Genomic DNA, 15,323 nt, shown 5'->3' with positions numbered 1-15,323 from the left:
GTGTAGAGGTAGTATATAGTGTAGAGGTAGTATATAGTGTAGAAGTGAGGAGTGTAGAGGTAGTATATAGTGTAGAGGTGAGGAGTGTAGAGGTAGTATATAGTGTAGAGGTAGTATATAGTGTAGAGGTGGTATATCGTGTAGAGGTGAGGAGTGTAGAGGTAGTATATAGTGTAGAGGTGAGGAATGTAGAGGTAGTATATAGTGTAGAGGTGAGGAATGTAGAGGTAGTATATAGTGTAGAGGTGAGGAGTGTAGAGGTAGTATATAGTGTAGAAGTGAGGAGTGTAGAGGTGGTATATCGTGTAGAGGTGGTATATCGTGTAGAGGTGGTATATCGTGTAGAGGTGGTATATCGTGTAGAGGTAGTATATAGTGTAGAGGTAGTATATAGTGTAGAAGTGAGGAGTGTAGAGGTAGTATATAGTGTAGAGGTGAGGAGTGTAGAGGTAGTATATAGTGTAGAGGTAGTATATAGTGTAGAGGTAGTATATAGTGTAGAGGTGAGGAATGTAGAGGTGGTATATCGTGTAGAGGTGAGGAGTGTAGAGGTAGTATATAGTGTAGAGGTGAGGAATGTAGAGGTAGTATATAGTGTAGAGGTGAGGAATGTAGAGGTAGTATATAGTGTAGAGGTGAGGAGTGTAGAGGTAGTATATAGTGTAGAAGTGAGGAGTGTAGAGGTGGTATATCGTGTAGAGGTGGTATATCGTGTAGAGGTGGTATATCGTGTAGAGGTGGTATATCGTGTAGAGGTGGTATATCGTGTAGAGGTAGTATATAGTGTAGAGGTAGTATATAGTGTAGAAGTGAGGAGTGTAGAGGTAGTATATAGTGTAGAGGTAGTATATAGTGTAGAGGTGGTATATCGTGTAGAGGTGAGGAGTGTAGAGGTAGTATATAGTGTAGAGGTGAGGAATGTAGAGGTAGTATATAGTGTAGAGGTGAGGAATGTAGAGGTAGTATATAGTGTAGAGGTGAGGAGTGTAGAGGTAGTATATAGTGTAGAAGTGAGGAGTGTAGAGGTGGTATATCGTGTAGAGGTGGTATATCGTGTAGAGGTGGTATATCGTGTAGAGGTGGTATATCGTGTAGAGGTAGTATATAGTGTAGAGGTAGTATATAGTGTAGAAGTGAGGAGTGTAGAGGTAGTATATAGTGTAGAGGTGAGGAGTGTAGAGGTAGTATATAGTGTAGAGGTAGTATATAGTGTAGAGGTAGTATATAGTGTAGAGGTGAGGAATGTAGAGGTGGTATATCGTGTAGAGGTGAGGAGTGTAGAGGTAGTATATAGTGTAGAGGTGAGGAATGTAGAGGTAGTATATAGTGTAGAGGTGAGGAATGTAGAGGTAGTATATAGTGTAGAGGTGAGGAGTGTAGAGGTAGTATATAGTGTAGAAGTGAGGAGTGTAGAGGTGGTATATCGTGTAGAGGTGGTATATCGTGTAGAGGTGGTATATCGTGTAGAGGTGGTATATCGTGTAGAGGTGGTATATCGTGTAGAGGTAGTATTAGTGTAGAGGTAGTATATAGTGTAGAAGTGAGGAGTGTAGAGGTAGTATATAGTGTAGAGGTAGTATATAGTGTAGAGGTAGTATATAGTGTAGAGGTGAGGAATGTAGAGGTGGTATATCGTGTAGAGGTGAGGAGTGTAGAGGTAGTATATAGTGTAGAGGTGAGGAATGTAGAGGTAGTATATAGTGTAGAGGTGAGGAATGTAGAGGTAGTATATAGTGTAGAGGTGAGGAATGTAGAGGTAGTATATAGTGTAGAGGTGAGGAATGTAGAGGTAGTATATAGTGTAGAGGTGAGGAATGTAGAGGTAGTATATAGTGTAGAGGTGAGGAGTGTAGAGGTAGTATATAGTGTAGAGGTGAGAAGTGTAGAGGTAGTATATAGTGTAGAAGTGAGGAGTGTAGAGGTAGTATATAGTGTAGAGGTAGTATATAGTGTAGAGGTGAGGAATGTAGAGGTAGTATATAGTGTAGAGGTGAGGAGTGTAGAGGTAGTATATAGTGTAGAGGTGAGGAATGTAGAGGTAGTATATAGTATAGAGGTAGTATATAGTGTAGAGGTGAGGAGTATAACCAGAGGTAGTAGGAATGTCCAGTTGTAGAGAACTGTACCTTGTCCTCCAGGGTACATGCAGCGGAAGGCCCTGCCCAGCTCCTCAGCCTGTACCCTGCCTGCCGGGGTCAGCTCCCCGCCCCACTTCAACACCAGCAGCAGAGACGAACCCTCCTTTGGACCCTCTGAACACACACACACAAAAATGACTGCATTAGTTCCTGCAGGCCAAGAATGTGCATGTTAAACGTACAGTTGAAGTCAGAAGTTTACATACACTTAGGTTGGAGTCATTAAAACTCGTTTATCAACCACTCCACAAATGTATTGTTAACAAACTATAGTTTTGGCAAGTCGGTTAGGACATCTACTTTGTGCATGACACAAGTCATTTTTCCAACAATTGTTTACAGACAGATTTCACTTATCAATCACTGTATCACAATTCCAGTGCGTCAGAAGTTTACATACACTAAGTTGACTATGCCTTTAAACAGCTTGAAAAATTCCAGTAATGATATCATGGCTTTAGAAGCTTCTGATAAGCTAATTGACATAATTTGAGTCAATTGGAAGTGTACCTGTGGATGTATTTCAAGGCCTACCTTCAAACTCAGTGCCTCTTTGCTTGACATCATGGGAAAATCAAAAGAAATCAGCAAAGACCTCAGAAAAAAAATTGTAGACCTCCACAAGTCTGGTTCATCCTTGGGAGTAATTGTCAAACGCCTGAAGGTACCACTTTCATCTGTACAAACAATAGTACGCAAGTATAAACACCATGGGACCACGCAGCCGTCATACCGCTCAGGAAGGAGACGCGTTCTGTCTCCTAGAGATGAACGTACTTTGGTGCGAAAAGTGCAAATCAATCCCAGAACAACAGCAAAGGACCCTGTGAAGATGCTGGAGGAAACAGGTACAAAAGTATCTATATCCACAGTAAAACGAGTTCTATATCGACATAACCTGAAAGGCCGCTCAGCAAGGAAGAAGCCACTGTTCCAAAACCGCAATAAAAAAGCCAGACTACGGTTTGCAACTGCACATGGAGAAATGTCCTCTGGTCTGATGAAACACAAATAGAACGTGAAGCACGGTGGTGGCAGCATCATGTTGTGGGGGTGCTTTGCTGCAGGAGGGACAGGTGCACTTCACAAAATAGATGGCATCATGAGGGAGGAAAATTATGTGGATATATTGAAGCAACATCTCAAGACATCAGTCAGGAAGTTAAAGGTTGGTCGCAAATGGGTCTTCCAAATGGACAATGACCCCAAGCATACTTCCAAAGTTGTGGCAAAATGGCTTAAGGACAACAAAGTCAAGGTATTGGAGTGGCCATCACAAAGCCCTGATCTCAATCCTATAGAAAATTTGTGGGCAGAACTGAAAAAGCATGTGCTAGCAAGGAGGCCTACAAACCTGACTCAATTACACCAGCTCTGTCAGGAGGACTGGGTCAGTATTCACCCAACTTATTGTGGGAAGCTTGTGGAAGGCTACCCGAAACATTTGACCCAAGTTAAACAATTTAAAGGCAATGCTACCAAATACTAATTGAGTGTATGTAAACTTCTGACCCACTGGGAATGTGATGAAAGAAAAGCTGATATAAATAAATTCTCTACTATTATTCTGACATTTCACATCCTTAAAATAAAGTGGTGATCCTAACTGACCTAAGACAGGGAATTTTTACTCAGATTAAATGTCAGGAATTGTGAAAAACTGAGTTTAAATGTATTTGGCTAAGGTGTATGTAAACTTCCGACTTCAACTGTATGTTTAAGAAGTTAATCATGAACATGAGCAGAGATGGTGTATGCCTGCGACGACTCCTCCCTACCTTCTTCCTCACTGGAGGCTTTGGGCTGTCCGTTGGGCAGGTAGGTGAGCTGCACCTTCCTGTTGATGCCTGAGAAATGGCCGTACCTGGAAGACACACGCACACAGGGGCAGGTATCCACCCTTAATGAAGCACCAGTCATCATTATACAGGGGCAGGTATCCACCCTTAATGAAGCACCAGTCATCATTATACAGGGGGCAGGTATCCACCCTTAATGAAGCACCAGTCATCATTATACAGGGGCAGGTATCTATCCACCCTTAATGAAGGACCAGTCATCATTATACAGGGGCAGGTATCCACCCTTAATGAAGCACCAGTCATCATTATACAGGGGCAGGTATCCACCCTTAATGAAGCACCAGTCACCATTATACAGGGGGCAGGTATCTATCCACCCTTAATGAAGGACCAGTCATCATTATACAGGGGCAGGTATCCACCCTTAATGAAGCACCAGTCATCATTATACAGGGGCAGGTATCCACCCTTAATGAAGCACCAGTCATCATTATACAGGGGGCAGGTATCCACCCTTAATGAAGCACCAGTCATCATTATACAGGGGCAGGTATCCACCCTTAATGAAGCACCAGTCATCATTATACAGGGGCAGGTATCCACCCTTAATGAAGCACCAGTCATCATTATACAGGGGCAGTACACACTCCTTACAGACATGTGACCTATGTCAAGAGCTCAGTGTTGAGCTCAACTCCATTCGAACTTTGTCAATTTAGGAAGTACATTTTAAAGATCCTTATTTTTATTTTTAAATAACACTTTTCTTGGACTAAAATCAATTAATTACTGGATGGAATTGGCAATTTTTAAATGGAACTGACTCAGACCCTGTCGAACACGACATTTCATTTCAGAACCATGGTTCAGAGGTCTTCGACCAGCTTCAAACGCTAGCTAGCAAGTGCTCAGTCAGTAAGGCTAGGCCAAGCGAGTTAGGCTAAACTAGCTCAGTAGCTGCCTGGTTTCTGGAAACATGTTTTGGGTTGTTGTGTATGATCTTTGGAAGCCTGCGGTCACTGTGTTACTGGTAATCCCTTATGTGCCATACCAGCGCTGTCCTTCAGGATGTGACAGGTATTTGGTAAAAGTGCATAACACCCCCCCACCTATCTCTACCTCCCCTGTGGTTTGCGATACATTGATGTGACAGTGATAGGCTACCTACTGCTGCTCAATGCTCCGGCAATTCTAATAATTTAGCATATCCATCACTAATGTAAAACATCTAATAGAAGAGAGTCCTTGGGACAATCATCTGGTTTGACACAACGTACAGACCAAGCACATGACAGCCCTGTGAAAACGGGTTTGATAGGCAATACAGTCTGTTTTACAACCAATCCTGGATTCCCTGTTCCCGCACCCTCCCAGATCAATCACCCTCCCAGATCAATCACCCTCACAGATCAATCACCCTCACAGATCAATCACCCTCACAGATCAATCACCCTCACAGATCATGGACCTGTGTGTTTGATCCTTGGTTATTGTCAGAGGTGCCATTTGCATTGAATTGTGGTTAATATGCAATCCCATACCATTATCAACGAGTTTAACCAGGAAGACTATATACAGTACACAGAGAACGAGAAGAGTGAGAGGACGAAGGTGTAGTGAGATTAGAGGGCAACTTTCAGAACGACATGCATCGCAGACAAACACAGCACTCGTTTAAAAACGCACACACACAGATGTGGCTAGTGGTCCCTGATTCTAATGGTCAGTATAAAATCCCTCAGTATGAATGGAGGTTAATGGCAGTGGTGGTTACAGAGCGAGGAGGAGTGAACCAGGGGAGGGGGTATACCGAGTGTCATTCAAGCTGGATTCCCTTTGGAAAGAGGAGGAGAGAGAGAGAGAGAGAGAGAGGAGGGAGGAAAAGAGAATTATAGACAAGGAGGATGGGGGTTGTCCACAAAGTGAAAGCTGCTAGGCTACGGTGTGTTTCAGGAATACAGGGACTAGGCTAATTCAATGTGTGGAGCACTGGACAACAGACACAGCAACATGGAGGTTTCTACACTGGACAACAGACACAGCAACACGGAGAAGGTTTCTACACTGGACAACAGACACAGCAACACGGAGGAGGTTTCTACACTGGACTACAGACACAGCAACACGGAGGTGGTTTCCACACCGAGCATCACATACAGAAGAGCAGATCACTACCTGATGCATGGATAAAATTATGGACAGATTAGAGCGTGACGTGTGTGTGTGTGTGAGTGCGCAAGTATATACTAGGATACCAGATTATCCATGGCAAAAAAAAAAAAAAATAAACGAAGCAGACTTTGTTCCTCGTCAACATTAGGACTGTTTTCCATAACAAATTAAGTCTACTTCATGTTTTGTTTCCTTGCCACGATACTTCTGAGTATCGTAATACTGGTCACCTGACAACCCTGGTGTGAGTGGCGTGCCCATAAGAGTCTCTCACATCTCTAGGACCGTCTTGAGCTGCTCCAGTTTACCCTTCTTCTCCTCGATCTCACAGTCTGTGTGCTGTCCCAACTCAGCCAGTAGGAGCCGGGCAATGTCCAGCACTTCCTACACAAAACACACAACAGTCAATTGATCTGACATTTGTCACAAAGTACTTAACCTCTACAGGATCGGTGACCCCCACGGGACGGTTGAGCTAACGAGCGCTAATGTGATTAGCATGAGGTTGTAAGTAACAAGAACATTTCCCAGGACAGAGATATATCTGATACGGGCAAAAAGCTTAAATTCTTGCTAATCTAACTGCCCTCTCCAATTTACAGTAGCTATTACAGTGAAATAATACCATGCTATTGTTTGAGGAAAGTGCACTTATGAACTTGAAAAATGTATCAATAAACCAATTAGGCACATTTGGGCAGACTTGATACAATATTTTGAACAGAAAAGCAATGGTTCATTGGATCAGTCTAAAACTTTGAGCACAAACAGCTGCCATCTAGTGGCCAGAATCTAAATTGTGCCTAAACTGGAATAAATTGTGGCCTTTCTCTTGCATTTCAAAGATGGAACAATAAAAAAAACCTTTTTTTGTATTACCTTTTACCAGATCTAATGTGTTATATTCTCCTACATTACAAAACTGAAAAAACCCTACAAAGAGGCGACAGTGGCAGGACATTTTCCAGGTGTTGGAAACCTTGAAAAGAACTGGATTAGAGGTAGCGACCATATACAGTATTATCTTATTGTCACAAATAAGCAGTGTTGGGGAGTAGTGTACTACATGTAGTTCAACTAGTAAATTAATAACATTTTCCAGTAGCTTAGTGGTAGTTGAACTAAATTCAAATCTATATAGTGTTTTCAGTAGGTAATTACTTTTTTGCCATGAAGCAGTGCAGCTAACTACTGGAACTACACAGTACTGTTTACCATGTAGCGGTGTAGCTAACTACTGGAACTACACACTACCATTTTACCATGTAGTGGTGTAGGTAACTACTGGAACTACACACTACTGTTTTACCATGCCATCTGTAAATATGAATAAAATTGATAAACTACGAGCCTAGTTGGTTTAGCCACGGAACAAGTCAGCAACCTTCCCGCTAGCCATGATTGGCTGAGATAATGAGTCGGCTGGACATACCGAGAGATGAGTTCGGATTGTAACAGGCTTCTGTCTATACCATGAGCTGGTCAGCATGTGTAGGTAATCCTTTCTAACGCAGCTTTTTTGAAAGACATCACGTAGTAGAACTGCATAAGTGTTGCTCTCCACTTTCTGGAGGACCGAGTTTTGAAATCAGTGGAATTAGAGTATGATAGCTAAAGAGATGGAGAACATTCTGGCCTTTGATTGCAAATATGCAGACGGAGTCGAAAAGAGAACACAGAGAGCTGTTGTATAACCTATCTCTGGATTACATCTTCAAACTAAAGGGCAACCATGGCATCGGTGACAGAGCGAGAGAAGTGTCTATCCATGTATACGGGTAAGAGAGTCCAGCTAGCTATATTTTCAAATATTACATGTTACTAATTTTGGCAGAAAGTAATTTTCATTTAAAGTTAAAGTGTACTGTTAGCTAGCTAGCTAACGTTAGCTGGCTGGCTCGCTAGGTAACGTTACGTGTATTACGCGAAACGCTCTGAACTTACGAACAGACAATCTGACAACGCTCTGAGCTTACGAACACCGAGAGCACTCCAGATTCAATTTACCAACACACCTGTAGTATATAACAGCCTTTAGTCTTGAAATCTTTGGTTGTTTAGTACATAACCTCACATGTAAATCTTTAAAGGGATGGGTGGGGCTTGAGGGTGTGAACGATGCTAAATGGGTGTAGACAAAGAGCTCTCCAGTAGGTACCAAAACATTCAAGGGCCATTTTCTCAAATGTAAGGTTACAAGTTTATCAACTTTCAAAGCAGAATTACTTTTCCATTGTTCCTCAACTGTAGTGTATGATACCATTTTCGAGCTGAGTCTCTACTTTTATCAAATGTAAAAACATTTTTTATTTTTTTTAATCTAATTTTGCTACACAAGACCGAATCAAGCCGGATCAAATCGGTCACATATGGGCTATAATTAACTATATTTTTCGACTTGCATAATTCACACCATTTCAGATGATTATTTTTCACAAAGTACTGTAGTTTGGATGCAGTGAACTACTTTTTCAAAGTAACTTAAGTAAACAAACAAGTAATTGGTAACCTGGTAAACTATATTTTCAGAGTAGCTTCCCCAACACCGCAAATAGGCTTCCGCTCAACAGAGGGTTTCTGTGTTATAGGAAAAGAAGAGATACTTGGACTGACCTGTAGCTGTTTGGGCTTCTTCAACTTCAGTTTCCCTGACTTGTAACCTCCATACTTTTCAAACAGCGCAAAGAATCTAAAAACAACATATTCAAACATTAAATCTAAACAACAGATTCAACACTGAAATGCAACAGGACTGGGGAAGGTGAATTTCAAGTTGTATTTGTTATATGGACGAACAGAAAATGAAGTCATTAATACGTCAGCATGTAAAATTTTGCCCACTGTGAATAGGGAGAGGGTGTATTTGAGGTACATAGACTCCCAGGAGGGTGTATTTGAGGTACATAGACTCCCAGGAGGGTGTATTTGAGGTACATAGACTCCCAGGAGGGTGTATTTGAGGTACATAGACTCCCAGGAGGGTGTATTTGAGGTACATAGACTCCCAGGAGGGTGTATTTGAGGTACATAGACTCCCAGGAGGGTGTATTTGAGGTACATAGACTCACAGGAGGGGGTATTTGAGGTACATAGACTCACAGAGGGGGTATTTGAGGTACATAGACTCACAGAGGGTGTCGGACTTCCATCTTCATCTTCTGTTTGGGGGTGCGGTCTCCGTGGCGGATGATGGCGATGACACAGCGCAGCTCCATCCTGTGGGACAGGTCACATTAGAGTTGTTTACTGTACTCATCCTTTATTATTGAGAATCTCAATAGGCTGAGGGCTGGAAAACCAATAGGCTAATGGACATGGAAATCAGTTATATACACCGGGTATCAAACTAGGTCATTTATGTGACTCAGGACTATATTTAGCCCAATGAGATAACACTTAGGAGTTAGCTGTGGGAGCTAACAAGTCTTCGTGTCTCAAGAGAGGTTAATCACCACGTGAGTATAGTTCACTAAACCACCTCAGAATACCTCTAGAAGAGATGAGTAAGGAAGAGGGGGGGACAGGAAGAAGAGAAAGAAGCAGGAGGATGAGGGGAGAATTGAAAAAAAGGAAGAGGAGAGGAGTACTCACATGGTTCCTGAGGTGGTGGGGACTATGGGTATGTCCTCAGCCTCCAGGGGGATGGACCAGGGGATGTGGAACTGAGGGGCCAGCTCTCGCATCACCATGTTCCTGTGTGTGTGTGTGTGGGGGGGGGACAACTAATAGTGTGAGCTATAGCAGAGTTTGGATTCTAGCTAGTTCAAGGAATGAGTTGTGGCTAAAAGACACTTTTACTTTGTCAATGTACAGTATGACTAGTTACCCAGCTGACCCCTGGGTGTCAATGTACAGTATGACTAGTTACCCAGCTGACCCCTGGGTGTCAATGTACAGTATGACTAGTTACCCAGCTGACCCCTGGGTGTCAATGTTCAGTATGACTAGTTACCCAGCTGACCCCTGGGTGTCAACGTTCAGTATGACTAGTTACCCAGCTGTCCCCTGGGTGTCAACGTTCAGTATGACTCTAGTTACCCAGCTGACCCCTGGGTGTCAACGTACAGTATGACTCTAGTTACCCAGCTGTCCCCTGGGTGTCAACGTACAGTATGACTAGTTACCCAGCTGTCCCCTGGGTGTCAACGTACAGTATGACTAGTTACCCAGCTGTCCCCTGGGTGTCAACGTACAGTATGACTAGTTACCCAGCTGTCCCCTGGGTGTCAACGTACAGTATGGCTCTAGTTACCCAGCTGTCCCCTGGGTGTCAATGTACAGTATGACTAGTTACCCAGCTGACCCCTGGGTGTCAATGTACAGTATAACTAGTTACCCAGCTGTCCCCTGGGTGTCAATGTACAGTATGACTAGTTACCCAGCTGACCCCTGGGTGTCAATGTACAGTATGACTCTAGTTACCCAGCTGTCCCCTGGGTGTCAATGTACAGTATGACTCGTTACCCAGCTGTCCCCTGGGTGTCAACGTACAGTATGACTAGTTACCCAGCTGACCCCTGGTTGTCAACGTTCAGTATGACTAGTTACCCAGCTGACCCCTGGGTGTCAACGTTCAGTATGACTAGTTACCCAGCTGACCCCTGGGTGTCAACGTACAGTATGACTAGGTACCCAGCTGACCCCTGGGTGTCAACGTACAGTATGACTAGTTACCCAGCTGACCCCTGGGTGTCAACGTTCAGTATGACTAGTTACCCAGCTGACCCCTGGGTGTCAACGTTCAGTATGACTAGTTACCCAGCTGTCCCCTGGGTGTCAACGTTCAGTATGACTCTAGTTACCCAGCTGTCCCCTGGGTGTCAACGTACAGTATGACTCTAGTTACCCAGCTGACCCCTGGGTGTCAACGTACAGTATGACTAGTTACCCAGCTGTCCCCTGGGTGTCAACGTACAGTATGACTAGTTACCCAGCTGTCCCCTGGGTGTCAACGTACAGTATGACTAGTTACCCAGCTGTCCCCTGGGTGTCAACGTACAGTATGGCTCTAGTTACCCAGCTGTCCCCTGGGTGTCAATGTACAGTATGACTAGTTACCCAGCTGACCCCTGGGTGTCAATGTACAGTATAACTAGTTACCCAGCTGTCCCCTGGGTGTCAATGTACAGTATGACTAGTTACCCAGCTGACCCCTGGGTGTCAATGTACAGTATGACTCTAGTTACCCAGCTGTCCCCTGGGTGTCAACGTACAGTATGACTCGTTACCCAGCTGTCCCCTGGGTGTCAACGTACAGTATGACTAGTTACCCAGCTGACCCCTGGTTGTCAACGTTCAGTATGACTAGTTACCCAGCTGACCCCTGGGTGTCAACGTTCAGTATGACTAGTTACCCAGCTGTCCCCTGGGTGTCAACGTACAGTATGACTCTAGTTACCCAGCTGACCCCTGGGTGTCAACGTACAGTATGACTAGTTACCCAGCTGTCCCCTGGGTGTCAACGTACAGTATGACTAGTTACCCAGCTGTCCCCTGGGTGTCAACGTACAGTATGACTAGTTACCCAGCTGTCCCCTGGGTGTCAACGTACAGTATGACTAGTTACCCAGCTGTCCCCTGGGTGTCAACGTACAGTATGGCTCTAGTTACCCAGCTGTCCCCTGGGTGTCAACGTACAGTATGACTAGTTACCCAGCTGTCCCCTGGGTGTCAATGTACAGTATGACTAGTTACCCAGCTGTCCCCTGGGTGTCAATGTACAGTATGACTAGTTACCCAGCTGTCCCCTGGGTGTCAATGTACAGTATGACTAGTTACCCAGCTGTCCCCTGGGTGTCAATGTACAGTATGACTCTAGTTACCCAGCTGTCCCCTGGGTGTCAATGTACAGTATGACTAGTTACCCAGCTGACCCCTGGGTGTCAACGTTCAGTATGACTAGTTACCCAGCTGACCCCTGGGTGTCAACGTTCAGTATGACTAGTTACCCAGCTGACCCCTGGGTGTCAACGTACAGTATGACTCTAGTTACCCAGCTGTCCCCTGGGTGTCAACGTACAGTATGACTAGTTACCCAGCTGTCCCCTGGGTGTCAACGTACAGTATGACTAGTTACCCAGCTGTCCCCTGGGTGTCAACGTACAGTATGACTAGTTACCCAGCTGTCCCCTGGGTGTCAACGTACAGTATGGCTCTAGTTACCCAGCTGTCCCCTGGGTGTCAACGTACAGTATGGCTCTAGTTACCCAGCTGTCCCCTGGGTGTCAACGTACAGTATGACTAGTTACCCAGCTGACCCCTGGGTGTCAACGTTCAGTATGACTAGTTACCCAGCTGACCCCTGGGTGTCAACGTTCAGTATGACTAGTTACCCAGCTGTCCCCTGGGTGTCAACGTACAGTATGACTCTAGTTACCCAGCTGACCCCTGGGTGTCAACGTACAGTATGACTAGTTACCCAGCTGTCCCCTGGGTGTCAACGTACAGTATGACTAGTTACCCAGCTGTCCCCTGGGTGTCAACGTACAGTATGACTAGTTACCCAGCTGTCCCCTGGGTGTCAACGTACAGTATGACTAGTTACCCAGCTGTCCCCTGGGTGTCAACGTACAGTATGGCTCTAGTTACCCAGCTGTCCCCTGGGTGTCAACGTACAGTATGACTAGTTACCCAGCTGTCCCCTGGGTGTCAACGTACAGTATGACTAGTTACCCAGCTGTCCCCTGGGTGTCAATGTACAGTATGACTAGTTACCCAGCTGTCCCCTGGGTGTCAATGTACAGTATGACTCTAGTTACCCAGCTGTCCCCTGGGTGTCAATGTACAGTATGACTAGTTACCCAGCTGACCCCTGGGTGTCAATGTTCAGTATGACTAGTTACCCAGCTGACCCCTGGGTGTCAATGTACAGTATGACTAGTTACCCAGCTGACCCCTGGGTGTCAATGTACAGTATGACTAGTTACCCAGCTGACCCCTGGGTGTCAATGTACAGTATGACTCTAGTTACCCAGCTGTCCCCTGGGTGTCAACGTACAGTATGACTAGTTACCCAGCTGTCCCCTGGGTGTCAACGTACAGTATGACTAGTTACCCAGCTGTCCCCTGGGTGTCAACGTACAGTATGACTAGTTACCCAGCTGTCCCCTGGGTGTCAACGTACAGTATGACTAGTTACCCAGCTGTCCCCTGGGTGTCAATGTACAGTATGACTAGTTACCCTGCTGTCCCCTGGGTGTCAATGTACAGTATGACTAGTTACCCAGCTGACCCCTGGGTGTCAATGTACAGTATGACTAGTTACCCAGCTGACCCCTGGGTGTCAACGTACAGTATGACTAGTTACCCAGCTGTCCCCTGGGTGTCAACGTTCAGTATGACTCTAGTTACCCAGCTGACCCCTGGGTGTCAACGTACAGTATGACTCTAGTTACCCAGCTGTCCCCTGGGTGTCAACGTACAGTATGACTAGTTACCCAGCTGTCCCCTGGGTGTCAACGTACAGTATGACTAGTTACCCAGCTGTCCCCTGGGTGTCAACGTACAGTATGACTAGTTACCCAGCTGTCCCCTGGGTGTCAACGTACAGTATGGCTCTAGTTACCCAGCTGTCCCCTGGGTGTCAATGTACAGTATGACTAGTTACCCAGCTGACCCCTGGGTGTCAATGTACAGTATGACTAGTTACCCAGCTGTCCCCTGGGTGTCAATGTACAGTATGACTAGTTACCCAGCTGACCCCTGGGTGTCAATGTACAGTATGACTCTAGTTACCCAGCTGTCCCCTGGGTGTCAATGTACAGTATGACTCGTTACCCAGCTGTCCCCTGGGTGTCAATGTACAGTATGACTAGTTACCCAGCTGACCCCTGGTTGTCAATGTTCAGTATGACTAGTTACCCAGCTGACCCCTGGGTGTCAACGTACAGTATGGCTCTAGTTACCCAGCTGTCCCCTGGGTGTCAACGTACAGTATGGCTCTAGTTACCCAGCTGTCCCCTGGGTGTCAACGTACAGTATGACTAGTTACCCAGCTGACCCCTGGGTGTCAACGTACAGTATGACTAGTTACCCAGCTGACCCCTGGGTGTCAACGTTCAGTATGACTCGTTACCCAGCTGTCCCCTGGGTGTCAACGTACAGTATGACTCGTTACCCAGCTGTCCCCTGGGTGTCAATGTACAGTATGACTAGTTACCCAGCTGTCCCCTGGGTGTCAACGTACAGTATGACTAGTTACCCAGCTGACCCCTGGGTGTCAACGTACAGTATGACTAGTTACCCAGCTGTCCCCTGGGTGTCAACGTACAGTATGACTAGTTACCCAGCTGTCCCCTGGGTGTCAACGTACAGTATGGCTCTAGTTACCCAGCTGTCCCCTGGGTGTCAATGTACAGTATGACTAGTTACCCAGCTGTCCCCTGGGTGTCAATGTACAGTATGACTAGTTACCCAGCTGTCCCCTGGGTGTCAATGTACAGTATGACTCTAGTTACCCAGCTGACCCCTGGGTGTCAATGTACAGTATGACTAGTTACCCAGCTGACCCCTGGGTGTCAATGTTCAGTATGACTAGTTACCCAGCTGACCCCTGGGTGTCAACGTACAGTATGACTAGTTACCCAGCTGACCCCTGGGTGTCAACGTACAGTATGACTCTAGTTACCCAGCTGTCCCCTGGGTGTCAACGTACAGTATGACTAGTTACCCAGCTGTCCCCTGGGTGTCAACGTACAGTATGACTAGTTACCCAGCTGTCCCCTGGGTGTCAACGTACAGTATGACTAGTTACCCAGCTGTCCCCTGGGTGTCAACGTACAGTATGACTAGTTACCCAGCTGTCCCCTGGGTGTCAATGTACAGTATGACTAGTTACCCTGCTGTCCCCTGGGTGTCAATGTACAGTATGACTAGTTACCCTGCTGTCCCCTGGGTGTCAACGTACAGTATGACTAGTTACCCAGCTGTCCCCTGGGTGTCAACGTACAGTATGGCTAGTTACCCAGCTGTCCCCTGGGTGTCAATGTACAGTATGACTAGTTACCCAGCTGACCCCTGGGTGTCAATGTACAGTATGACTAGTTACCCAGCTGACCCCTGGGTGTCAATGTACAGTATGACTAGTTACCCAGCTGACCCCTGGGTGTCAATGTACAGTATGACTAGTTACCCAGCTGACCCCTGGGTGTCAATGTACAGTATGACTAGTTACCCAGCTGACCCCTGGGTGTCAATGTACAGTATGACTAGT

The 15,323-nt window shown here is 45.7% G+C and overlaps 1 protein-coding gene across 12 annotated transcripts in view; it reads right to left on the bottom strand.

Moving 5' to 3' along the window:
- The window catches only part of LOC106584645 (inositol hexakisphosphate and diphosphoinositol-pentakisphosphate kinase 2), a 58,809-nt gene that overhangs the window by 35,782 nt on the left and 7,704 nt on the right, over positions 1–15,323 (bottom strand). For 8 of the 12 annotated variants that reach the window (XR_006761553.1, XR_006761554.1, XM_045706398.1 and 5 more), the window contains exons 9-15: positions 9,704–9,805; positions 9,242–9,328; positions 8,726–8,801; positions 6,387–6,496; positions 5,751–5,774; positions 3,917–4,002; positions 2,127–2,252 (exon numbers count right to left, since the gene is read on the bottom strand). Coding sequence is in view for 10 of the 12 variants with exons in the window: in XM_045706398.1 (XP_045562354.1) it covers positions 2,127–2,252; positions 3,917–4,002; positions 5,751–5,774; positions 6,387–6,496; positions 8,726–8,801; positions 9,242–9,328; positions 9,704–9,805 (611 nt within the window). In the remaining 2 variants the exon portion in view is untranslated. The remainder of the gene's footprint in view (positions 1–2,126; positions 2,253–3,916; positions 4,003–5,750; positions 5,775–6,386; positions 6,497–8,725; positions 8,802–9,241; positions 9,329–9,703; positions 9,806–15,323) is intronic. The other 4 variants (XM_045706399.1, XM_045706400.1, XM_045706403.1 and 1 more) reach the window with 1 other exon arrangement.

This window comes from Salmo salar, chromosome ssa23 (assembly GCF_905237065.1).
Source record: "Salmo salar chromosome ssa23, Ssal_v3.1, whole genome shotgun sequence".
NCBI classification, from domain to species: domain Eukaryota; kingdom Metazoa; phylum Chordata; class Actinopteri; order Salmoniformes; family Salmonidae; genus Salmo; species Salmo salar.
The sequence above is the reverse complement of the archived record's forward strand: the minus strand, read 5'-3'. Positions and strand labels throughout refer to the sequence as shown.